The sequence below is a fragment of the Esox lucius genome, chromosome 7 (genome assembly GCF_011004845.1).
Source record: "Esox lucius isolate fEsoLuc1 chromosome 7, fEsoLuc1.pri, whole genome shotgun sequence".
Lineage (NCBI taxonomy): Eukaryota > Metazoa > Chordata > Actinopteri > Esociformes > Esocidae > Esox > Esox lucius.
In genome coordinates, this window is record NC_047575.1 from 17,071,014 (window position 1) to 17,097,800 (window position 26,787).

At 46.7% G+C, this 26,787-nt stretch overlaps 1 protein-coding gene across 7 annotated transcripts in view; it reads left to right on the forward strand.

Annotated features, from left to right (window-relative positions):
- Positions 1-26,787, forward strand: part of LOC105028669 (RNA-binding protein Musashi homolog 2) — a 235,808-nt gene that overhangs the window by 54,192 nt on the left and 154,829 nt on the right. For all 7 annotated transcript variants that reach the window (XM_010901558.3, XM_010901559.3, XM_020048298.2 and 4 more), the window contains exon 6: positions 19,340-19,432. In XM_010901558.3, coding sequence (XP_010899860.1) covers positions 19,340-19,432 — 93 coding nt within the window. The remainder of the gene's footprint in view (positions 1-19,339; positions 19,433-26,787) is intronic.

Below are 26,787 nucleotides of genomic sequence, written 5' to 3' on the forward strand. Positions count from 1 at the left end.
GTTAACCTTTACCAGACGCTGTTTTTCCACCAGCACTGCTGAGGTAATCCAGGAAGTGCAAATGGTCGCCGGCCTCACCATGCATTTTATATTACTAACTGAGGAGGAGAACAGAGACTGGGGAAGGGGGGGCTTAGCTGATCTCCTGGGCCCTTGACTGTTAGGTGAAGTGTTATTACGTAATTCTTTCATAAAACATATATGGATGTGTGATAGCAGACGCCATGTTCTGATATTTTTATGTGTATTTGGAATCAACCTGTCATTAGCAGGGAGGTGACTGAATCTGTGTTTTAATGGTGCAAGATGATGGTTGGTTAAGAAAGGCATTAAACTACACCAGGGAATCTTCCGGCCCACCCCACTGTGAAAGCTGCAGGTGCGTGGAGCTCCGATCAACAGGAATCGGATATCCAGGGAACTGCCAACCCCAAGGATGACCTCATTAATTACACCTGTCAGTGAATCCCCACGGATCTCTCCGCATTCACGGCAGTCAGCCAGCCAGCCAGCCAGCCAGCCAGCCAGCCACCAAGTCACCCAGCTTGGAGATGCAGCTTTCTCTGGGTTAGAGGACTTTGCGTGCCTCAGTGCACAACGCTGGCAGCTGTGGTGCTGAGAGAGACCCCCGTGCTCTGAACACACGCGCGCACACACATAACCCTCTTCAGGGTGCAGCCGGACGAATTTGATCTTTATTTAAATCCTTAAATTATAGCTTATTAAAAATGCATGGGCAGCCGTTTATATGATGCGCTCGGCACTGCGGAGGCCGCTGCACAGGCTGCCCTGTGATGTCTAATTGGTCGGAAGGTTGCCAACCCTTTGAACAAGTCAGGACGGAGAGTTTCTGCAGACAGCAGTGTGCTCAGAATGAGAATGGCTGTGTTTATTCTGCATTAGCCTCTCTCGCGCTTTCTGCCTCTCTCCTTCTCCTTCTCCATCTAATTTCTATCTCTTTCTCCCCCTCTCTTCCTCTCCGAAGCAAGGCTGAAGGCTTGGTGAGAATCACGGGGTGGAAAGTCAATTTGCTTCAAATGTAGCACAGGATAGTTATGTTAAAACAGTATCAATGTAATGCAAATGGCTGGTGCTGTGGAACAGAAGTCGTTGTGCAGACGCCGTGTTTAAAACCACGGTAGGAGCTCGTTAGAGTATGAAGTTCAAGACGTGAATTCGGGCATTGAGTTTCCTAATGAAATCGTGCTCTAACGGCCGCTCATTCGAAACAGACGTCCCATTGAATCCCCAGAGCTCTGTGCGGTGCAGTCTGGAAGGATCTGAACTGTGGGATCTGTCTGGCCACTGTCGGCCCAAGCCAGAGCCAGTCACCGAGGCAGCCACCAGCCTCTGAGGAGTGGGATACACGCTTCTGATGGATCCCCCTCTAGAGCGGAGCAGCGCTCACACTGAGTGTGCGAGGAGCACAATCTTCACCCCCCTCCGCAGCCCGGACGCCAACACACACTCCCCGCTCAATGGCAAGGCCCTCCCGCCCACCTCAAAGCGTGGAATACCACATTTGTTTGTTTACGCCTCGTTTTCTTTCCCTGAACTCTATTAACATTTATATTGCAGCCGAAGGTGTTGGAAGTCCCTCTCGCAGCGGGGGCACACCCAGCTTAGATGAGAAGGAGCTTCAGTCTGGGTTTCCGAGGCACAAAGACTTGTGTTTACGCGAGCATTATCCTACCATTCCCTCAACTTCTCTCTCTCTCTCTCTCTCTCTCTCTCGCTGTCTCTCGCTCTCTTACTGCGCTATCGCTACTTTCTGACTTGTGTCACCGTTTGGCCTATCTCACTGCAACTCTTTAAGCTTTTATCTCTCCTAAGATAAATTGATTGTTTGAAAAAAATAAAATGATATGCGGTGTCTGGAAAGTTTCCGGATTGCACTCCTTGATTGGGTATTAGCATATGAATGGCAGTGAGATAACGGCGTCCGAAGGGACTTCTTGTAAGGGGGAAGATGCTGGCTAGACATTCGCGTTTCACAGAGTTTCTGGCGCATTCTCTCGCTCTGGAGTTGCCCTGGAATGTGCCAGTGGAAATGGTTTCTGTCGGGCCAAGCTTCACTATCTTAGCTGGAGGCTTGTCTTGAACCCACAACATCTTCCTGGCTTCGGACTAATGACATCATCATTCCACTGTTCAAAGCATTTATAGAAAAGGTGTTGATTCAACGTTGTAAGTTCGACAGTAAGCTATCTACTGCAGTAGTTTACAAACATTTTAGTTTATTGCAGATCGATTACCTTAGAATTGTTTATAGCGCATGCTATTGTGGTCACCATAGAAATAACCCAGTACGACATGACAAGTGAGTAAATGGGATATCTACTGTTAGTCTTGTTAGTTTGGCGTTTTCTAAGGCATCAACAAACAGAATGCTCAATTCTGTCTAATCTCTGGGAGTCTCTGTGGAGTGGTTAGATCTTCTCTGTCATGGAGTGGTTGGATGGATGGTGGAAGTATTGACAGATTTGGCCATGTGGCACAAATTGGCTCCAACTGCTGGTTGTTCACTGTCCCCCATGATGAATTCTGTCTCTGTTTGTCTGTACGTCACATGCAATATCTCAAATGCCACTGGCCCGATTCTGACACCATTTGGATGAATGATGCATCTTGCCATAGAAATCTGCCATTTGATTGTCCAGATGGTTATGCTATAACAAGCTTATTAAAAGGTTGTACGTCATGAATCCGCTGCTAGCGCCATCTCCTCACGAGGAGCACGTTAGCCCAACAGATCCATATAATCCCAGATGATCGATTTTTCACCTATTCCAATTTAGTAAAAACACTCACACAGGGTTTTGGTGTATGAATGCGTATAGTATTCATATGGTATGGACGTGGAGTACACATGTACCAAACACTGTCGGGACGCAACCTATCCACGGACAAATCAGCCAAAAGGAGGCGTTGTGATGGACACGTCTTGGTATGTTTGCCTCAGCCCAATGACATTGGCCATACATGCTGAAGAACGTGCATGTTTCATGGGGGGAGGACATGTTTACTGTTGGTTTGCTGGATACTTATTTTTCTGTTAAGGCTGTACATTGTGTATTGGCTGTTCTCCGTGTGCATTTCACATACATGCTTCTGATAAGGTCCTCATATCTTTGAGCGACAACAGTAAACACTGTAAACGATTATGGAAACAAACGTCAGTGTTTGATACAGGATTCTCCACCCCTTGTCCTGAAAACCCCTTGACTATCCTTTAATCCGTCCGTGCAGTTGCTGTGTGGGCAGTGGGCTGGCACATCTTCTTACGGCCTGGTTTCAGACCGGCGTGCAGCATTTGCCACGGCGAACTAGTCAGAGGAACACCCACCGTCGCAGACATGCCGCCACCAGCAAGCTCTCTCTGTCATCCACTTCCTCTGGGTCGGCCGGCCCCACTGGGAGGGGGATGTGGGGGGTGTGTGTGTGGGGGGGGGGTTTACATGGACACCTCCATCCTTGCGTGGAGCTCCGGGCCCTGTGTGGCCTTCCTCAGGGTGGTCTGACCCTACAGACCACATATCCCAGGGGCCTGACTGAGGGGGCTACACAGATCTCACATACACACACACACACACACACACACACTGTCCGGTGCGATCACTGTCACGGAGTATGGTGACTGAACCTGGAGGCTGGTGTATCCGAGCCATGGGAGCGCGGTGCCGCCAGCCAGTGGAACAGTGCGTGGTCACACACTGAGATCCAGGCAGACAAGCGTACATACATAAACACACAGAACCCGGATAAGGCTGCTAAGCCCTGGGGAAGTACAGGCTCCTGTACAGAGGGTGTTTCCTCTGTTCCCAGCCCACAGGTGTGTCTGGCTGCAGCCAACAGGAAGTCCTGGGTGCTCCTGCAGGACAGGAGAGGGTGTGTCTGGCAGGGCTACAAATACCTGGGGCTAATACCATACCATCCCTTTCGGCTCAGAGTCTGCATCTTCTGCAGAAATGGTTAAAGCGTTACAAATTCACCAGATAGCCGTAACATGAAAATGGCCACCTCATGTGTTTGCGTTGCTCTCAGTGCACTCGCTACTTTCTGGTTGAAATGGCAAAATTAGATGAATTATGCTAAGTAGCCTAACCTTGATGGAAGAAAACTGCTCCCCAATGTGCATCCTCAGCAGGGGGGCACTGCCAAAATGTTTATTTATTTCCACCAATATATATTTATTTTTGGGTCTGTGTGTGAATTTAAAGTCTGACTTTGGTAATGTCATTGGCACAGTGTGCTCTTTAATACTCAATATAAAAGGAGCCTGGAGCAATGCAGAATCAGGCTTCCATGTGTTAATTAAGCGATAAGGCCCAAGGAGTTGTGTTATATTTGCTATGGTGAAGGGCTATTCTTAGGCATGACACAAAGCGAAGTGTCTGGATCCTTAGTCATGGTATATTGGCAATGTACCACAAAGGTGCAGTTGATGTCAGAGGTTTACATACACTTAGGTTGAAGCCATTAAAACTAGTTTTTCAACCACTCCGCAGATTTCATGTTAACAAATTATAGTTTTGGCAAGTCGGTTAGAACATCTATTTTGTGCATGACACGAGTACGTTTTCCAACAATTGTTTACAGACAAATTATTTCACCTATAATTCACTATTTCACAATTTGAGTGGGTCAGAAGTTTATATACACTAAGTTGACTCTGCCGTTAAACAGCTTGGAAAATTCCAGAAAATTATGTCTTTAGAAGCTTCTGATAGGCTAATTGACATAATTTCAGTCATTTGGAGAACTAAGAACTCCATTCCAACCATGAAGCACGGGGGTGGCAGCATCATGTTATGGGGGTGCTTTCCTGCAGGAGGGACTGGTGCACTTCACAAAATAGATGGCATCATGAGGAAGGAAACTTATATATTGAAGCAACATCTCAAGACATCAGTCAGGAAGTTAAAACTTGGTCACAAATGAGTCTTCCAAATGAACAAGCATACTTCCAAAGCTGTGGCAAAATGGCTTAAAGACAACAATGTCAATGGAACTGGAGTGGCCATCACAAAGCCCTGACCTCAATCCTATAGAACATTTCTGGGCAAAACTGAACCTGACTCAGTTACACCAGTTATGTCAGGAGGAATGGGCCAAAATTCACCCAACTTATTGTGGGAAGCTTGTGGAAGGCTACGAGATATGTTTGACCCAATTTACACTATTTAAAGTCAATACTACCAAATGCTAATTGAATGTATGTGAACTTCCGACCCACTGGGAATGTGATACATGAAATAAAAGCTGAAATGAATCATTCTCTCTGCCATTATTCCGACATTTCACATTCTTAAAATAAAGTGGTGATCCTAACTGACCTAAGACCTGGAATTTTACTAGGATTAGTTGTAAGGAATTGAGACCAACTGAGTTAAAATGTCTTTGACTATGATGTATGTAAACGTCTGACTTCAACAGTTTACAACTTAAAGTGCCTTATTGCTATTATGAACAGAATTAATATTAATCATTTTCTAATATGCAAGAGCAAATTATGAACTGGGTGCTTCAAAATCTGAATGCAAACTGGCTGATAACCATGGTATACAGTGGGGAGAACAAGTATTTGATACACTGCTGATTTTGCAGGTTTTCCCACTTACAAAGCATGTAGAATTTTTATCATAGGTACTCTTCAACTGTGAGTGACGGAATCTAAAACAAAAATCCAGAATGTATGATTTTTAAGTAATTAATTAGCATTTTATTGCATTACATAAGTATTTGATACAACAGAAAAGCAGAATTTAATATTTGGTACAGAAACTTTTGTATGCAATTACAGAGATCATACGTTTGCTGTAGTTCTTGACCAGGTTTGCACACACTGCAGCAGGGATTTTGGCCCACTCCTCCATACAGACCTTCTCCAGATCCTTCCAGTTTCGGGGCTGTCGCTGGGCAATATGGACTTTCAGCTCCCTCCACATATTTTCTATTAGGTTCAGGTCTGGAGACTGGCTAGGCCACTCCAGGACCTTGAGATGCTTCTTATGGAGCCACTCCTTAGTTGCCCTGGCTGTGTGTTTCAGGTCGTTGTCATGCTGGAAGACCCAGCCACGACCCATCTTCAATGCTCTTACTGAGGGAAGGAGGTTGTTGGCCAAGATCTCGCGATACATGGCCCCATCCATCCTCCCCTCAATACGGTGCAGTCGTCCTGTCCCCATTGCAGAAAAGCATCCCCAAAGAATGATGTTTCCATCTCCATGCTTCACAGTTGGGATGGTGTTCTTGGGGTTGTACTCATCCTTCTTCTTCCTCCAAACACGGCAAGTGGAATTTTAGACCAAAAAGCTCTATTTTTGTCTCATCAGACCACATGACCTTCTCCCATTCCTCCTCTGGAACATCCAGATGGTCATTGGCAAACTTCAGACGGGCCTGGACATGCAATGGCTTGAGCAGGGGGACCTTGCGTGCGCTGCAGGATTTTAATCCATGACGGCGTTGTGTGTTACTAATGGTTTTCTTTGAGACTGTGGTCCCAGCTCTCTTTAGGTCATTGACCAGGTCCTGCCATGTAGTTCTGGGCTGATCCCTCACCTTGCTCATGATCATTGTTTCCCCACAAGGTGAGATCTTGCATAGAGCCCCAGACCAAGGTAGATTGACCGTCATCTTGAACTTCTTCCATTTTCTAATAATTTCGTCAACAGTTGTTGCCTTCTCACCAAGCTGCTTGCCTATTGTCCTGTAGCCCATCCCAGCCTTTTGCAGGTCTACACTTTTATCCCTGATGTCCTTCCACAGCTCTCTGGTCTTGGCCATTGTGGAGAGGTTGGAGACTGTTTGATTGAGTGTGTGGACAGGTGTCTTTTATACAGGTAACAAGTTCAAACTGGTGCAGTTAATCCAGGTTATGAGTGGAGAACAGGAAAAGAAAAAACTAACAGGTCTGTGAGAGCCGGAATTCTTACTGGTTGGTAGGTGATCAAATACTTATGTCATAAATAAATTATTAAAAAATCATACAAAAAAGTTACAGACCTCTACATGCTTTGTAAGTAATAAAACCTGCATAATCGGCAGTGTATCAAATACTTGTTCCCCCCACTGTATGAGACAAATTGCATTGGTAATCGGTTTATAATGGCAATAAAGCATCTCTGGGGTTGTGCTATGTTGCCAGTATACCACGGATAAGCATGTTGTCCAGGTATATTGGCCATATACCACAGCCCCTCTTGCCTTATTCCTTAATTATAATGTTAATTATAAACCAGGTGGTTGAAATCCTGAATGCTAATTGGCCGAAAGCCATGACATCACATAACGTTTTATAATAGCATTACAGCATCTCAGGGGTTTGTGGAATGTTTCTGTATAAACCTTAATGCTGATTAAGCCGTGGTAGCCTATATGTAAGCTGAAAACTGTTGTGTATGTAAGCAATATGGCACGAGGGGGTGTGGTATACTAGCAATACATCACAAACCCACGAGGCTCCTATAAATTTGTTACCAATGCTATTAAAACAGTAAAAAGTGATGATATCATGCATTTGGTATATGGTCTCCTGAAATGCACCCTGCCTAGGAACAGCTCTGAGACCATATACTCTACCCCCTTGTGCCTTGTTGCTAAAGTATAACATTAATTGTTAGCTGCCAGGCTTGGGCCCGGAAAGCACATCAGCATCAGCTCTGACACTACCTGACAACATTGGCGGAATATATTGCAGTCACAACATCCTTTTCGCCTCCTTCCATTTTTCTCGCCGTTCCTTCTTCAATCTTTCCATTCCTCTATCGGTTCAGATTGGGACATGTTCTGGGGCTAGTCAGGAATCGTCTGGAGAGTGAGGGAGGGGAAGAGAGAGAGAAAGAGGCAAATAGAGGCAGACAGGGATGTAAGGCATTGGGGCAGGGGTGCTTGTCTGTGCAGTTCTGGCTTTTATGCACTGCCTGCCCTTTTTAGTGATCTCCTCCATCAGCACGCCAGCCCTGTTTCTACTTTTCCAAAGAGCGAGAGAAGTAGTGAGCTAGCTGCAGCTAACTGAAAGGCTTTGGCAGTGCTAGCACTCACTGTGTGTACTGTACTGTAGCCAAGGTGCTGTGTGTGGGTTTTGGCCCCTCCAGGTCTCCACTCCCCCCCAGGTAAAGACTGGTCTCACTACTGCTCTCACTGTCTTCTCTGGGTCCCACCGCTCTGACTCTATAGACACAGAAACATCTCTGTGTCTGTCACACCCAACGGTTCCTGTCTACTGTATGTACTGCTAATATACTGACCCTCATGACAATGCCGACAGGAAGGCGGCTGTGAGGGGTCCAGAGATGCTCGTTTTGATGCTTCCTGCTCGTAAAACAGTGTGATTAATTTGATCGTGTGAGGAAAAAAACAATGATATCACAATGATAAATGTGATTGTATTGGGAAGAATGACATCATTTTGACATGAATCTCAGCTAGCCCTTGGCAGTGAAACGAATGTGTGGCCGTAGGTTTTTTGTGTAAATGATTATCATTGTCATTTTACTATTGTGGAGTTTCAGATGGAGAAAAAGACAAATTAGTTTGTCGAATAGTGAATAACAGGCTGATTAAATTGTTTAATGTGCGGTAGGTAGCGAGTTGTCCCAAAAGGCTCCCTTCTTTTGGCTTGCAAGGGAGGGAGTTAGGGAGGGAGGGTTAGGCAGGCAGGCTGGCTGCGCGGAGCGGAGCTGTATGGGCGATCTGCCGTGCCCTCATTTAATCTGATTTGCATGCTAGAGAGAATTAGGTAATTGGCATTTATGCAGAACAAAAGAGGATCTGCTCATGAACAAAAAAGAGGTTTTCATGTAGAACCGAATGCACTCAGTGTCTGAGCTGGTTTCCTCCGGCAGTCTAGTGTGAGCCTCCCCTTCGTACCCAGTGTGAGCCTCCCCTCCGTACCCAGTGTGAGCCTCCCCTCAGCTGGCACGCCGACCGACTGACTGTGGACATGCAGGTCGAGTTGATGCGTGTTGGTGTCTGTGTGTTACAGACGACGGGTAATTCTCCTCAGTTCATGGGTGTGTGATGAGTTGGCCCGCGCAGCGCTCTCCCTTTACCACAGACTGAGGGATACCACGTTGGAAGCTTCTCAAATCATTCGACCAAATATTGCACCCGTGCCACTTCAAATCTCCATTTCCAACTCATTCACCCCTAGTATAATTATAGAGAGCAGTAATCCAAGACTGAGAGTGAGGAGAGAGGGGCCTAGCTGTTCTGTAATGGCAGCCATTAGCCATGTTGGTTTATGCCACAGGGAGGTGGTAGCAGCCGCACTCCAAATGGGTTTGAACAAGCGTTATCTGAGTACGGCAGCGCTACGCGCTGTTGACACTGTAAACCTAGCAGCTCACATGACTCCCTCACTTTATTCATTAAAGAGCTCGAGCTGAGCGCTCTGTTTGACTTGGTCTTTTTTCAGCATTCAATTAATGTCTTTTTTTTCTCTCTCTCTCTCTGATTATTTCACTTTGGGACAGATGTGAAATTAGTTTAGGAACATTTGCAGAGTTTGTGGTTTGTTAGGTGTGACTGAACTAGCTAACCCAGTGTTTGGTCCTTGGAGTGGGCAACATGAGCTGTCAACGACATCTCTCAGCCCAGTGTTGATGATATTTGGCCACTACTTGTTACGTGTTCATCTTTAATAGTGGCAATATCATCCTTAAGTGGGATGTTATGATACATTTGCATTGAAATTATAGCAATGTCATTCTATCAGTAGAATACTAAGATTACTGAATTAATACTGTAGATTTTAGCTAACCAACAAGTAATTATTATCTTTCCTGTAGATGCTATGGTCTAGTCTAAAGGTTTAGAGAGGACTAGAGACTGCTATGGTTTAGTTTAAAGATTTAGAGAGGACTGGAGGCTCCTATGGTCTAGTCAAAAGATTTAGAGAGGACTGGAGGCCTCTGTGGTCCTGCTTAGAGGATAAGAGTGGACTAGAGGGTGCCATGGTCCAGTGTAGAGCTTTAGAAAGGACTAGAGGCTGATATGGTCCAGTATAGAGCTTTAGAAAGGACTACTAGAGGCTGCTGTGGTCCAGTATAGAGATTTAGAAAGGACTAGATGCTGCTGTGGTCCAGTGTAGAGCTTTAGAAAGGACTAGAGGCTGCTATGGTCCAGTATAGAGCTTTTGAAAGGACTAGAGGCTGCTGTGATCCAGTATAGAACCTTAGAAAGGACTAGAGGCTGCTGTGGTCCATTATAGAGTTTTAGAAAGGACTAGAGGCTGCTGTGGTCCAGTATAGAGCTTTAGAAAGGACCAGAGGCTGCTGTGGTCCAGTATAGAGCTTTGGAAAGGACTAGAGGCTGCTGTGGTTCAGTATAGAGCTTTAGAAAGGACTATAGGCTGATGTGGTCCAGTATAGAGCTTTAGAAAGGACTAGAGGCTGTTGTTGTCCAGTATAGAGCTTTGGAAAGGACTAGAGGCTGTTATTGTCCAGTATAGAAGTTTAGAAAGGACTAGAGCCTGCTTTAGGCCGTTATAGAGGTTTAGAGACTTAAAGGCTGCCGTTTCCAGCATTGTGGTTTAGAGAAGGGCTGGAGGCTACTCTGAATCTGCAAGCCTGTAAGCTACTGTTTATTAGTCTGGCTCTTTGGAACGTAGTGCAGGCTTGAGTCCCAGTAGGCGAGAGGTGAGGCAGCTTGTTTTGCTCAACACACAATAGACAGGTTCGTTGGCATCCCTGTTGAGACAACTGACGGCAGAAGCATTGGGGTCAGTCCTGTTAATAAGCAAGTACTGGGTGGATAATAAAAGGTAGTGGTCGTAGGAGCCGGCAGGGTGTGGTTGATGGTGTCCTTGGGGTGCGGTCAGGGAGCTGGTTTGTGGAGAATAGCTCATTTACCCACAGTGCAACTGGACCTACACATGCTCAGACTGAGCCATGCCTGGGAGCTCACTGCTCTCTCTAGTGTTATTTTTCTCATGTTATTGCTTTATACATTATAAACTTTTTTTCATTTTTTAATCTCTCTCTACTCCCCTAAACTGATGTTGATATAGCATGCAGGTAAGGATTAGGGTTTATCAAAGGAGACATCGTAATATTGCACGGGACATTAACGTCACTGAATATTTTAGAAGAATATTCTTCCTCAGAGGGAAAAATGAAGGGAAGGAATAAACACAGTCGAGCGAGGAAAAGAGAAGTGTTGTGTTTGTTTTTGCTGGTGCTCAAGGGCAGAGATGGGAGAGATGGGAGATTTAGGGATGTGAAGTGGATTGGCGGGGAGCGAGGCAGTGAGGGCCTATTTTCATTGCAGCTGAGGCTTCAACTAGCCACAAGCTGTTTTTCTAATTCCAAAGATGAGAAAACAAAATATCTTCTATCGCACAAAAGCCAGATTTTATTTTCCACCCCCAAGTGGCTTCAACACCACCGTTAGGCCTCCCATCACCTCCAGTCAGAAGGTGCTTAGCACATCGAGGACAACACAAAGCCTTGTAGCTTTATAGAGCCTCAAAGATGATATTTTCTGAAGTGGGAATACCTCACTAATGGGGTATTTTGTTCTGACTATTGAGGTGATTTCACTGAGGTATATGTATTGTCCCAGCTCAACTATGTTAGTTTTTCCTCATAGAAATCCCATCATACACATTCCCATGGTAAAAATAAAAATGCATTCATAAAATAACACCCACTATATTTTGACTTCCTTGTTGGAAAGAAAAATACCTCTGTTGTCTGCTTCCCTTGAATAACACACAGCCAGTTGAATCAGTTGTGTAATGAGCATCAGGCTTCAGGCAGTATAACTGCTGCTAATCCACTGTGCCACTGGACTTGTGTGTCGTAGTTTTGGGCAAGCGCTGTGGTCAGGATTGCCTCTAAGCCATTACTGAGCATTGAGAATAAGGCCATTCATTTTGCTGAGCTCTACTGAGCATGCTAAGAGCTGTGAATTATTTCACTCGTTTCTGGAGGCCCTTTGAAGCATGACCAAATACGGGAGTGATTTTATATGCTCTCCCAATCCTCCTCTTTCTGAGAGGATAAGAAAAACCTGGGTTTAAGTCATTTTGAAGTTGCACACATATGCGCATGCACGCGCGCACGCGCACACACAAACACACACACCCACACACACGCACACACTTAAGTGGTGAACGTTAATCATATCAATTAAGTGGACTGCAACCCTCTTCTGGGGTTACTTTAACACCTCGCCATGTTCAACGTACAGTGATAGTAGTGGAACAATAAGGAGATAAGAGGCTTTGGAGGACAGTGGACTGTTAATGTAAAATACGACTGCTGTAAAAATAGCCAGACTGTTCCCGTAATGGAGGGGAATAGATTCCTACTGTAAAAATGATTTATCTTGTTCTTCAAAATGGTTAGTTGCATAAAAGTCAACAGTTCTTTATGATGGCATTTAAATTATAGGTACTTAACATTACCCCTCTCTTTGAGAGCTTTTCTCTCAGCCGTGTTCATCATTGTCTCTTGTCTGTGTAAGTGGAAGGAAATGGGAACGTCTGCTGACTCAGAATAGGCGTGGCCTTAGAGATCTACCTGGGTCCCCTGGTTGGGAGGCTATGGAGTGGAAGGACTGTAGACATTACCTCAACATCTCACTGCACACTGTGTCGCTACGATTCTGAATGATCTGGGTCGGGGTGGAGAAAGACAGAGACGGAAGGAGAGAACGAAGGTGGGGGGGGGTAGATCATTAAAGGAGGTAGGGAATGGGAGAGAGAGAGGTGGAGTGAGAGTTGGAGATGTGGAAGCTGTTTCCCTGGCTCTGGCTCTTCTCCCCCTCTGTCTTTTTTCTCCTCTTCTCTCCAGCTCCTCTACTCCTGCTGTTGTTGCTTGTCTGTCCTGGGCCCCCAGAGGCAGTGCAGCTGTAGTAGTTGTCGCCACGCTGCACTGCTCCATCCTGGGCTGGGGGGGTGGATGAGGGAGGTGTCACAAGAACCATTGTCGTAATTGGAAGTTAATCCCCTGCTTGTTTTTTCTTTTCTTCCGCTACTCCTTAGCAACAGTGGTAAGGCAGCAGGGTTGTTTGGGAAATAAATGTCCTGTGGTATCCGTGTCATGTGAGGGATGTCCTCCCACAGCCCTGAACAAGTCAAGGGGTCACACGGTGAAACTCCTGGTCTGATGTTCCAGCAGCGTTTATGTTCCACAGCCACAGGCACCGTATGTTGTTACAGTATGTTAACATGATACCATCATGCTTTCCTGCACCCAGACATTATGGTTTTAAGTCAGTGTTTTAACTGAAACCTTGCAGCAAACTGTCATGGAAGTTACTGTTTCTGTGTTTGCACAATAGCTCCTATTTCTCCGAGACTTTGTGGGGCTTGTGTGAAGTTGTGTAAGCACTTAACGAGCACAAATCAAATCCCCTGATTTATTACAGACGCTCTCCCAGCTCCCCCCTCCTTCCCCCTCACAGGTAGACTGAGGAGCGGGACAGATTGATGGGCTGTTTACGGTGAGGGACAGAAGTCCAGTGGAACATTATACCAATTAAATCAGGGGTCAGTCCCCCCCCCCCCACCCGATCCAGGCAGGTTATTCTAATATGTGTTGTGCCATTCAGGGAAATCAGGCAGTGTGATGGCCAGAACAGTTTTGCAGACAGTTCTGTCCAAACCCACAGCCTGGTTCTGCTGCTCCCACGGCCTGGCTGTCTGACAACATCCCAGATACTGTTAATGCTTCTGACACGGCAGGGTTAGGGAGGTTGAGAGGCCCAGGACAGTGTGGCTGAAATAGCTCTTTTAGCCTAGCTCTCAGTCCTTTAAGCCTGTCTCTTTATATATATATTTTTGAATAGCACAATCAAAGGGTTAATTAAAAAGGACCAATAATATGCAAAGTGTTCTTCTTGTGCTCTCTGTAAAGGCAACAGGGTTGCAGAGAGATACCCAGTCATTATTGAAAACTGCTCCTAGCATCATTGTTCAGGTCATTTGTTAAATGCTTATAACTCTGCATGCTCAAGTACTCCAGATTTGGCCATAAGAGAGTATGTAATTAGCTTAGCATTCATATTTCAGGACAGCTCTTAGCCATTGTGGATCGGTCCACTTTGTCTTATTTGCCTGTTATTGGGATAACGTTAATCTGCAGCATGGCGCTGATGAACACAGGAGGGGCTCATTGGAATGCAGTGAAAAGGTTCTGGTTGAGTGTGGGCCCATGCGTCTCCTGGGCTCTATCATCAGCCGTAAGCTGCTCCTATCAATCTTCATAACTGTATAGGCTGAGTGTGGGGTACAGCTAATCCGTCAGATAAAATGAGATCCGCGCCATACCTCACTATGTTCATACACAACATCTACACAGAGCGGCCTCTCCACGGCACTACATCACAGTGTCACCCTCAGAGCAGCCTCTCCACAGCACTACATCACAGTGTCACCCTCAGTCTTTGCCCCGCTTGCTCCCTGCCTGCTCTCATCGCTTTCCCTTTGTGAACAACAGCAGTTCACATCCTCAGCCCCCCCCCCCCGCCCCACCCCCTGCCCCGCTTATTCTAAAGCGCGTTTTGGAACAGTCAGCCAGCCTGCTGAATGACTTGGTAGAGGTGCAGCGTTGTAGCCTGATGCAGGAGGTGGCTGCCCTGAAGGTTTAGCATCAGATTGCTGATTGCATCGGGGCTTGAAAAGGTCTTTGCTAGTTGGAGCCGGGCCTTTCATTAGCCTGCGCTCTGTGCTTGACAGCCTCTCTCTCTCTCCCTCGTCTCAGCCTCTCTGTCCTCCCTGTAGCAGCACTTGTTTGCTGTCCTTGTGCAAATGGCTGGTGTAATCCTGGGCTAGAGTGCTTGGGCCTGTCACTCCGCATTTGCACTAAGCATCTTTCCCTCTCTCATCTCCTCAGCCCTAATTGTATTGTAATTAGCAATTAGCCATCTATTTATGCACACTAGAGCTGAGATTGGACCAGTTCTTTAAAGGGCAGGAGGAGAGAGAAGAGAGGCCCAATGCTCCCTCTTCATCCTCACCTCTCCAACTACAAAACAATAAGTACAACGCTAGCACAGAACACATGCTACACATCACTAGCACAGAACACTAGCTATAAAATATTAGCAAGGGACACTAGCTATAAAACACTAGCCTAGAACACTAGCTTCAAAACACTAGCTACAAAGCACTGACACGGCACACTGGCTACAAAACACTGGCACTGAACTCTAGCTACAAAACATTAGCCATAGAACACTAGCACAAAACACTTGCAACAGAAAATTAGCACAGGACTGTAGTACAGAACACCACCTACAGACCACTAGCCAACAACACTAGAACATAATGCTAACTACAGAACAATTGTACCTAACACTACCACTGAACACTAGTACCGAAATGTAGCTACAGAGCAGTAGCAACAGAACAGTAAAATTCAACACGTAGACTATAAACTATAGCACAGTTCCTTCTTCCTTTCACTCATTCACAGTTTTTTTCCCTCTCTTTCACCATTACTCTCTAAGGTATACAGTGTGTATTATATATTTCATAAAAGCACTTGAATGTTAAACAAAGCTCTAGTAGTAGCTCATGTAGTACTATATTCCTCTGTTTGCCTTTAATTTCTGGTCAGTGCTGGTGATGAATAGAACAGATGTAAGCTTTACCTGGTCAGGCCACGGTGTATCAGAATGTATCTGTGCCCATGGCAGAGGGCTTTGATCAGGTCTACACTGCTCTGACCGATGCTCTCTGTGCTCTCGCCCGCTCGCTCATCAACAAGGCCAGTCGGCATCTCTCCCCATGCAACTAATTATATCCTCCTGTTACCATTAGATGAATAGGAGCTCAACTGCTTTCGGCTTTTCTTCAGCTATCTCTTGTCATGAGGAATGACGAGCCACTTATGGGGGCAATTCCTTCCCCTCTCAATGTTTCTGGGCTATAGCCTTGAGTGGCATTGGGCAGTGATAAGGCACCATGGCCTGTAATCAGAGCAGGATATGTCATCTTTGACACTGGGGTGGTAGTGGGGGGAGGTCCGGGGGTCTCAGCAGGCATGGGGGTCTCCATTACCGGGTTGTTGTGGTGCTGTAATCAGCTAGCTTTGTAAATCATAATGCCGGGTACACAAGACTGTGTTTAAGGATTGGGGGGGTTCGCTTTCTTATCAAGCCAACACTTTAACCTCGATTGCTTGTTGTCAGACAAGTGGCCTTATTTTTAGACGAGTGCCAAAGTTACTGGGCTGAAAATCAGTTGTCAACAAATGTTTTTGCAGTTAATCAGGAGGATGGCAGAATCAAGTGGTGCTGTTGATGCTAAGCCTGGGCCCTGAGGGTTTGATGGAGAGGATGAGGGGTAGACACTGTCAGACCTCCTCGGAGGCCTGCTGCTACTGCAGCTGTGCTCTGGATGGAGCCATTCAGCTTACGAAGCCTGGCTGCCGGCACACGCTTTTCACTGCTGACTGAAGTTCACTTAGTTCACTTTGATAAGGGCGTCTGAGTTGCAGTTTAGAGAGTCAGCTGCGGAGAGAGGGATGTCGTGGTGAACACTGGGACTCCAGGTGATCTCCCAGTGATTGACAGGTGTGTGTCCGTTCTGGGAAGGGGAGGGTTAAACCCCTGGCTTGGTAGAGAGGCAGTCCTCCATGGAGGAGACTGAAAGATCAATATATGGACCCATGGGACGACGGCTCTGTGAGAGCAGAACACTCCTGAGTCTCCAGGGTCCTTGGGGAGAGGGGGCGGACTAGCCTTCAGGGAGGAGGAGGCGCTCATCTCCTCTGCTACAGGGGATTTGGCCCTCTTTCCTCTCGACATCGTTTGTTTTTTTACGTGTTAACTTGCGTGTTCTGCGGGAAACATTCTCAATCGGTGTCCTTCACTTCTTCACTGTCTCAAAAATACTGAGGAAACCTATCAGCAATACTTCATTCTGTAAGTGCAACAGGTCATGATCTAAAAGAAGCTTAAGAACTGCATTCTATTCTTCTGTCTGCTCTTAGCGCTGTCGTCGTGGGTTTCCACTGCTGTACACTTTCTTTGTACGGTCTGAGGTAATAATTGCTCGTGCTTATCTATTCTGTGTACATCTTCATAACACTCATATTATAGCAGTCCTGCTCTTCTACCCTGCCTCCCTTCTGGCTGTTCAGAGCCAAAATAGAACTCCTCAAATAATACACAAATAGCATGAGGCTGCCGTATTAACTGCAGGCTCTGATCCGTACGGCCTCCCATTCTCCTGTTAAAACACATTATTACAGGGAGCTGCACTTCTCTCCATCACCTCCATCTCTCCATCACCACACTGACTGGTTGGGAGGAGACAATGGAGTATGTGCTCATGCACGCGTGTGCGCAGATGCACGCAGTCACACGCACGCACACAAATGCTGGGTAGTCCCTTTCACCAATCAGCCCCTGTCTCAGCTGGGTTCTCGGCTTGTTAGATTAGGATTGGTCCTTTTGAAATGAGCTAATCACACAATAGATCATTGCTGGTAATGCATTCAGCGTCAAGTGACTTTGATAATACCAGGGGAATGTGTCCTTGGACGAGGTATTCAGCCAGCCAGCCAGCCAGTGTCCTCAACTTGGCCTGCTGTATGTTGAGTCAGGGAGAAGTTGAGGCTGTGTCTCCTCTCTGTCCTTGGTTAGTGTGTAGATTGACTGCAACATGCTGGTTGTATTAACAGTGAGCCCCGTGGACAGAGGAACACAGGCCTGGTTGATGCAGGGTTTCTGTCCTCTCAGCACCAGGGTCTGGTCCCAGACACTTCCCTTCTCCGAGCGTGCCGAGTTCTTGGGTTATTTCATTTTTTTACAACTTGAGTGTTTGATCTGACTAACACGCAAGCACGCGTACACACGCACGGCACACAGACACTCAAAAACATGCACACACACACACACACACTCCTCAGTCACTGGTGGAAACACCAAACACTCTGCAGCCATTTCCCTAGAGAGGAGCGAGAAGCGAGAGAGGCCTGTTGTCTGTTGTCACCATGGAGAGAGAAATAGGAAAAGTAATTGCGTTGTTCCAGGGCTTGAGAAATCCCATCAGCCGTTGGCCAGCCCTGTCAGAAAGTATAAAGACAGCGCTAAAAACTTAACTGGTTACAGACAGGCGGGGGGAGCCCATGAAAATGACTTACAATGGCTGTGGAAGACAGTCAGATTATCTATCAAGGAAAGCAGGTGAAACAGCTGTAAAAGATGTAGGAGAGATGAACACTGGCTTGTGTTTCTATTACCGAGATCGCCAGTGATAAAAGTGAGTGATGTTGATAAATACCCACACAGCCTTTTATCACCCGCTACCGTAGCGCTGGTTGCCGTCAGCGACGGCAGGGCTGATAACCCTGGAGGTTCAGGGCGTGGGGGGGGGGGGTGGCGCGGGAGGTGTAGCTACATTACCCCGCCCACCTACGGAACTGCAGCCTGCTGCCACAATGTGACTGGGATTCACACCAATGGGATGAGTTCCCACGCAAATGACCCAAAAGGGTGGAAGGGAATGAGTGTGTGCTCGTGCGAGCCGTATGTAAGTGCCGTGTAAATTAGTGGCATCATTTCTCTCTACATGTCAGTAATAGGTTGTTGTGAGTAATGAGGGTGGAATGGTTCCTTGTCCCAGGAGGGAAACGGTGTTCTATCTCTGTGTGTCTTATTGGGACTAGTTCTCCCTCTTTCTAACTCCTTGTGTGTGTGTTTTTTTAATGTTCTGTTTTGGAATTAATTGCTGCTTTAATGCACTCTGATTCTGTTCCTCCAGCACAAGCTAATTGTGTTTTGAAAAAAAAAGAAAAAAGAATACATTATTTATTTCTTTGTGACTTCCTTGAGTATTTGGGTGTAGACATAAAGTACCTGAATGGACTGTGGGGCAAATACAAACATTTCAGTGGTGTTTAAAACCATTAAATGAAGGCTTTGATTGTGCCACGTGCTGTGTTGTGCCCGGCTGAAACAAAGTATGTTTTGATTAGAGAAAGTGGTGGTTGCTAAAGTGCAATCTGTAATGACATTGTTAGATACAATAATAAATATCACCTCTGACAGCTACACATGCTAGACATTCTTGGCTGTTTTGCAGGGTAGAGAATGCCTTCAGAGTGTCTGCAGCTCTGATTCGGTAGTGCTGAGAGAGTAGGCTGTAGAAGTCTATCCACTTATACACAAAACCTAAAACTCAGCCTTACCATGCGAATAGAGGCCCCTTGTCTCTTTTATTCTCTGCTCTGTCTCTCCCTCTCTCTCTCGCTCCCTTTCATCCCTTATCGAGGGGCCAGTCGACGGCTGATCTTATGTTTGGGCTCACATTAAAGGTGTTGTGATGCGTTTGAAGCCTGATCACCCGTCTCTTTCCTCTCTCCCTTTCTCTCTCCAGATGGTCACAAGAACAAAGAAAATATTCGTGGGAGGATTGTCAGCCAACACAGTAGTCGAAGACGTGAAGCAGTATTTTGAACAGTTTGGGAAGGTAAGGGGAATTATTTCATTGTATAGTTTGGCAGTAGAAGACTGGTTTTGCGAGACGGTTCGGCCCCAGTCTCTGTCCATGTCCCTGTCTTCTTCTGCTGTTTCTACCAGTGATCCAACCTTCCTGTCCATTGTGATTGAAGGGGAAATTCTAATAAACTGCAGACACACTGCAGGGGATTGGCAGAATTACCCCCCGCCGTCCCTTCACCTGCCCACTGTCCCCTTATACACTAGCTGTGCCATATTCGATTTCAGCTCCAGGTCAGCTTCTGGATGCTGCACCTACAATAGCGGCCCACGGCTTCACCTCAATAACTGTCTTTTGAGCGTCCCTGTTCGTGATGTCATCATCTGGTACTCTTTCAAATGTAAACAGCCGGTCAAGTCAATCAGAGTTTTGTAAAACCTTTATTGGGGCTGTAAAACTCCCCAACGATATGTAGTTCCACAGTGATTATGGTCAATGGTAATTTAGTTCCTGGGTAAGGGAGCGCTGCCCAGGCCCCTGCAATATCTGAAATGTTATTCCAAATAAAGGTGAGAGGAAGTACTAGTGAAGCCGTGGCTGAGACCGGCAGAGTGGCGTAGCATGTACATATTCAGAGCGGGCTTGGATGTAATCATCGTGACTGAAACTCAACACAAATTTACACTTGATTGAATGACTTGATTGACTTGATTATACAAAGTCCCCCCCCCCCCCATCTACTTAAGGAATCCTGAAACACTTGTGAGGAGACAAACAAATCAGTGTGATTGAGAGAGTTGCTGTGTGTGTGTGGGTGTGTGCGTGCGTGTGTGTATATATGTGTGTGTGTTGTGTGTGTTACAGTCAGGGAGGGAATCAGAGTAGTAAGCCTAGGCGTTATTGGGGGGTGTGGCTCGTGTGTCCTGTCGGTAATCTCCGTCCCATTCAACCCAGCATGTACGGGACAACATATCTGTGCCGCGCGCCCCGCTACACTCTCCGCTCACGCGCCGCTCTAAGGAGTCACCCCGAGAAGGAGCACCCATTCATTTTCTGTCTTCTCCACAGAGGTGCATGAGCGGTTGGTCTGAGGTGTGAGGTGTACACGTACACATCACATAATACCTGAGTGGGGACGGAGGAGGGGGAGGCTCCATCAGAAACCAGGTCAGCACAGGGCCTGGACGGCTGCCTGGGTAATGGTGGTTGGGTGCTGCTCTGTGTGTGTCCGGGTCCAGGCAACACAGGCCAATTAGCAGGATGTGGGCAGATAGACGGTGGAGGTGGCGGTTGTTGTGGGGATCAGGAAGGGAAACAGGTGGTGTGGTCACACGAGGTCACAGCAACATCTCTATCTCCATCTCTCTCTCCTCTCGCTCTCTATCTCTTTTTCTCTCACCCTTTAACTCTCCACCTTCTCTCTCTCTCTCTCTCTTTGTTTTACTCTCTGTCTCCCCCTAGCTCTATCAGTTCTCTCTTTCTCCCTCAACCTCCTTCTTTATGCCTCTCCCTCCCTCTCCTCCTGTTCTCTCCTCTCTGCCTCTGTGTCAGGGTGGTATATATGAAGAGGCTCTGACAGCTACGGTACCCATCACTCTCTACCACCTTTCATCATTAGTAAAGTGCACATGTCCAAAGCAGCTAAACTTCAGAGAGGCCCACCCTACAGAGTACTGGGGTGTTAGCCACACTGAATGGGTCCTGGTGAAGTCCTGCTGACAGCCAGATGAATGGGCCTGGAGTACTGTAGTCCTGTGTGAAGACTGATTCTCATGCAGTACCTGTGTGTGACTGACAGCCATAAGATCTCTCTTCTCAGTTCTGTGGCAGCACATTTCTACTGTCACTTCTGTGGAGGGCTTCATATACTGTCCTGGTCTATTAAATGTGCCAATGACGCGGTTCACAGAAGGCCCAGTATGAGGCAGCCAAATGTACAGACAACAATTCCCTATTTCTTCTGAAATCGTTTTTTTCCTCCAGAAATAAGACATTTTAAGGGTGTGATGTTCCTTCGGATTCACTGTTGCAAAGTACTTAAAATAAGAAAATACTAATTTAGATCCATTTAAATTCAGTTAAAATGGCTTTCTCGAAATAGAACATTCTGCTCCATTGGCCTCCATTGTAAAAGTGTGAGGGCGACGGACACTCTTTGTCTGTATCCAGTGGAAGTGTGTAGAGGTGAGTATGTGTTCAAATGAACCCTCCTGATATATAAACATATTATGTAGGAGCTCTGCATCGTCATTTTTTAAAAATCATTCTTGTATTCCATGTCATTGTTGAACACTTATCTAGCTGGAAGGAGACCTTGATTAAACTAGGGAACCCATAGCAGGTATCCGTCATATTGAATTAGGGGCTGACATAAGAACACCCAGAGGCCAGGCCAAAAGACAGGCCCTAACCACAATGGAAGGGCCTCAATATCTGGGCTGGCTTATGCTTAGTCATTGGTTTATTGTAATCGGCTTGGAGTGTGTCTCAAAACAAAGTGCCCTTATTTGGCTAAGCTGAAACAACTCCTGTCCGATTTGTTCCCCCCCGGCCTGCAATGTGTTCTGTGGTGTGGTGAGGTGGATGTGTTCTGGGGGCCCGGCCCAGTGCTGTGCAAGGGTTTGGTTTGATCCGGTCCAGCCTGCAGTGTGTTTTCGAGCCAGTGGGTAGCCACAATCAACCCTTTATGCCTTCCTCTGCCCCAGTTCCCATGTCCTGCTGGGTGGGAGCCAGATACTGTACTACCAGCAGGATGACGACAGGGATATAAACCTGCTCGCTGCCACTGAGCTGTCTGTGTGTGTGTGTGTGTGTGTGTGTGTGTGTGTGTGTGTGGAACAGGCCCTACCCACCTCACACTTCAACTGAGCTGATGGGTCTGCTGAAGAGTTTGAAGGGTCACTAGGTTGGGTGGAGGGAGGGGCCTGACCTTTTTAACTGTCTAGACATATTTACCCACATCCTTACCAGGACAAGGACTAGAGCTCACGCTCTGAGACTCTGAGAGAGAAGGAAGGCTATTGTAGATGAACAGAAGGACTGACCAAGAAAAAAGCTTCTGGGTTCCTCCAACCACACCGACTTCCCGTGAGGAAGCAGATGAAAGAAACGCAACGATAAAAGAATGAAAAAGGATGCCTTGGTTTGTGACAGGAAATTTGTTCTGGTGCTCCGGTAATCTAATATCATGGCTGACATTTCGTTGTGCATTGAGATTTTGTAAATGGCAGAAAAAAACAACAGTGCGTGACTGTCCATAACGGCTGCATCCAGGACTCCATATTAGCTAATTTAGCATACCTGCCCAAGCGCTTACATTTAATAACAGCGTTTGAGTTTTTCAGGCGTACCAAATAAAAACAGGGCTGATATCTATTAGTGCATGGCCGAGCTTCCTCCCCCACTGAACACAAACAGCAACATTTACATCCATCTTGTCAACCAGAAAATACGGGAAACACTGGAGGAAATCTTTGTTTGGATTTCTAAATGTTATTGTTCGCTATAATGCATCAGATGAAAACAGCAGCATACTACTGGATTTAAACACACACACTCACACACACACACACACACTCACACACATATATATATATATATATATATATATATATATATATATATATATATTCAGATATATATCATGCATATATTTTAGTTTCAAAGTAAAATGTAAAAAACCTTTTGAAGGTTTTGTTATTTCAACGTTACAAAATTAAAAATCCTTTTAATCCTGGCTTTGATATGGACACATCATACAGTGTCTTCCTTAGACATATCACAGCAGCTAATTCCACTCCATTCTCAGTGCGTGTCATCAACAGACAAATATGTGCCTTCGGTATGTGGCCTAAACTCCCCATTGAGCTTGGATTGGATTCCTCCCTTCAGACCAGTCCAGTCAGACACAGCTCCATTATCAGTGTTGGTCTGAGCTGGGCTGGTGTAAGGAGCTCTCCTCTGCAGCAGGCAAGGCACGACTCAGAGTGTTTAATCTCCCTGCCGTCACTTGTAGTTAGGCCTGAGACAGAGGAGCACAGTGGAAATGAACTGGTCCTCAACCTGCTGCTGCAGGGCCAGACAGACACACTGCCAGACATACACACAGCCAGTGAGACACACAGCCAGACAGACACACAGCCAGAGAGACACACAGCCACATAGACACATATCCAGACAGACACACTGCCAGACAGACAAACAGCCAGTGAGACACACAGCCAGACAGACACACAGCCAGATAGACACACATCCAGACAGACACACATCCAGACAGACAAACTGCCAGACAGACACATAGCCAGATAGACACACATCCAGATAGACACACAGCCAGACAGACACACATCCAGACAGACACACTGCCAGATAGACACACAGCTAGATAGACACACTGCCAGACAGACAAGCAGCCAGATAGACACACATCCAGAGAGACACACATCCAGATAGACACACAGCCAGACAGACACACTGCCAGACAGGCAGACACACAGCCAGACAGACACACAGCCAGCCAGACAGACCGCTAGACATCCAGACCGGAAAAAGCCCAGTCAGATATTGTTTAATATTCCGTCTGACCTTCATTTGCCCAGTGGTGTGGCAAACGTTTCCAGTGTTTAAACACCCGCAGGAGAATTCACATGTATTCCTCCTGCATTTTCCTGCTTGTTATCTCCTCTGTGTGGATGTAGATGGGTGATTCACTGCAGGGGGTTAAGTGTGGAGATGGACATCTGTCTCTACTGACATCTATTGATATCTGTAGGCCCTAGCTACCTACATCACCTACCTTGTTTGGAGTTGACCTGTACTGCTAAAGCAGTGCATCATGGGGATTTGACACCCGCGCCAGGTGCGTCAGTGCACACTGTCCCCCGGTGTCCCTGGCTGACATGTCTCCCCCTGGATGAGACGGGATTGGCTTGATTGCATTAGAGACTCATTGGGTCATTGGCTGATGGAACTCAGAGGCCCCGGTTGTGCTGCTTATAGAGAAGATCTGTTTAAAGAAGATTGACTGTGATTGGATGGGATTCCCAGCACCTGCTCACTAGCGCGAATCTGGTAAAAGCAACAGCAGCAATCTACCCGGCGCTATTGTGACAGGGTTGGGGGGGTTGGGGTGCAAGAGGGAGGCTACAGCAGCCTTTCAGACGGCCTGTGGGTTGAACAGGTTGTCAAAGGAGCTGTCAGAATTCATCTGCCACTCAGCTTCCCCCCGTCAGCTTCCCCCCGTCAGCTTCCCCCTCCCCATGGATCTCTGAGCAGCCAGACAAACCACCCGGACACACTGCTCCCCGTTCAGCCCTGTGTGGAGCTGTAGCCCAGATGGAAACTCGACCCCGCAGATCCCCGCCCAGCCAGCCATTAGGCATGAGAAAGGCCCATTTCCTCACATATATGGGATTTAAGAGGCGTGAATGTGGTACACAAGGCTGGAAGCACAAGCCCAGGGGCGCTAATAACTTTCCGCTGGGGCCACTTGTGATCTTTAAACGAGGTAGGCACTTGCCAGGATCATGCTCGGAAATTAATACAACCCCCAAAAAGGGCTCTTTTGCTGCCGTGGTAGTGTGTTTTTCATCCCTCAGTGGCGCGTGTGTGTGTTTGGAGCGGGGGCTGCCGGTGACAGGTGATATTTGGAGAGCAGTGTTGAGGGCCACAGAAGCAGGCAACGACCGCTGAGTGGCAGGTCCAGTCACCGCCGAGGGATAGCCAAATGAGAAACAAAATTACAGTGTCATATTTCATCTGACAGACCTCTGGAGAGATGTAAACCCGCCCCCTTCCAAACTATACCATTACTATTAAGCGCGGGGCTGTGCTGAAAAGGGCATTATATATTTGTTTGGGTCGCCGCGTGAGACAGCTTTCCCTAACAGGGTTGTCAAAGGCAACATTCCATCCTGCTCCTGGAGTGCTGTGGGAAATGACTGAGTTTAGGCCGCGTCCACGGCAACCCACCAGCTGGAAGGAAGTGGGACCCGGACGCCGCGCGTGAAACATTGTGGTCCGGCGGCCCGGCCTTGCAGTCCACCTGTGCCCCGAGAACCTTTGCTTTCATGCCTGTGGCACTTTCCACAGCGCCTGGCATATGTTCCCCTCATCTCCTCAAACGGCACTGTGGCATTATCACAAGGCGTTCTGCGTACCCCACGCCCGCTGATGGCTGGTTTAGGATGCAGAGGCTTCAGAGGGATTCTCCTGCCTGCACAGGGCTCGCTGACTAAGCACAGTCCCATTGGTCTACCTGTACAGAGGGCTCTGTCTTCCTCTCATTCCCCCTTCATCTCTATCTGTTTTTATCGCTCTCTCTCTCCCTCGCTGTCCCTGTCTTTTTCCCTCTCGTTGTCTCTCTCTCTCTCTCTCTGACACATATCCAAGTACATAACTACAGGCTGCCTCCTGGGATGACTATCTCCCACACTCACCCCTGTTAAAAGCACTGGGTAAAATGTCCTTGTTGTTTTTTCTTCTCCCCTTGCATGAATAGGTACAGTGTCTGTGTGTTTTTGTCTGGCTGCCTTTCTGTCTATCAATCTGTCTCTCTGTCCGTCAATTAAATGTTCATTTGAAAGGATTTTTTGGCGTGGGGTGCCATTTTTACATCGCCGAAGCAAGTGGGAAACGAACATAAAATAAATGAAAATTACAATTTGATGTAAATATTATGCAAATTTGAAAACGAATGAAGAAATTGTCAGTGTTATGTTATAGGCTATGTACAATCATGTGGAAATGTGCAAGTGGTTGCGTGTGAGAACAGCAAGGGAGGTAAATCGACGTGGATACGGGTTGTGTTCACACTGTTGTATGTGCCCGCTGGTTATTCTCTCCTCATGGCAATGGGTCACAAATGCGGCTGCTGTGATTGGACATTGACTGTATTTCGCAAACAACAAATATGGGAGTTTCTCACTGTTTGATTTGATTTCAAATGTGTTGTGGGTCTGTATGATCAGTGGAAAACGTGTTGCTTAAATGTGGTCATACATTTGGCAGCTCTGTTTCCACCTCTGTTAGTGGGTGTTGAGACACAGGTCTGCCTGTGGTGGCTTCTCTAGATATCAAGGCCTTGCTCACTGAGTGTGTAGGTAGGCAAGGATTTTCTTTATTTTTGGCTCGTCACAGTATTCAGATGTCTTGTTAAGGGGACAATGTAGCATTTTTTGTTTTTGTTTTCTCATGATTTGGTTGGGTATGTGTTGCATTCCTGTGGGGTCTGTTTGGGTTTGTGAATAGAGCCTCAAAACTAGTTGATTTAGCAGGTTCCTCTCTAGGTTTCTCTCTCTGTAGATGAATGCTTTGTTATGGATGGTTTGAGAGTTGCTGTCCTTCAGTGGGTGAAACATTTAATCTGGATTTTGATGATTAGCGCT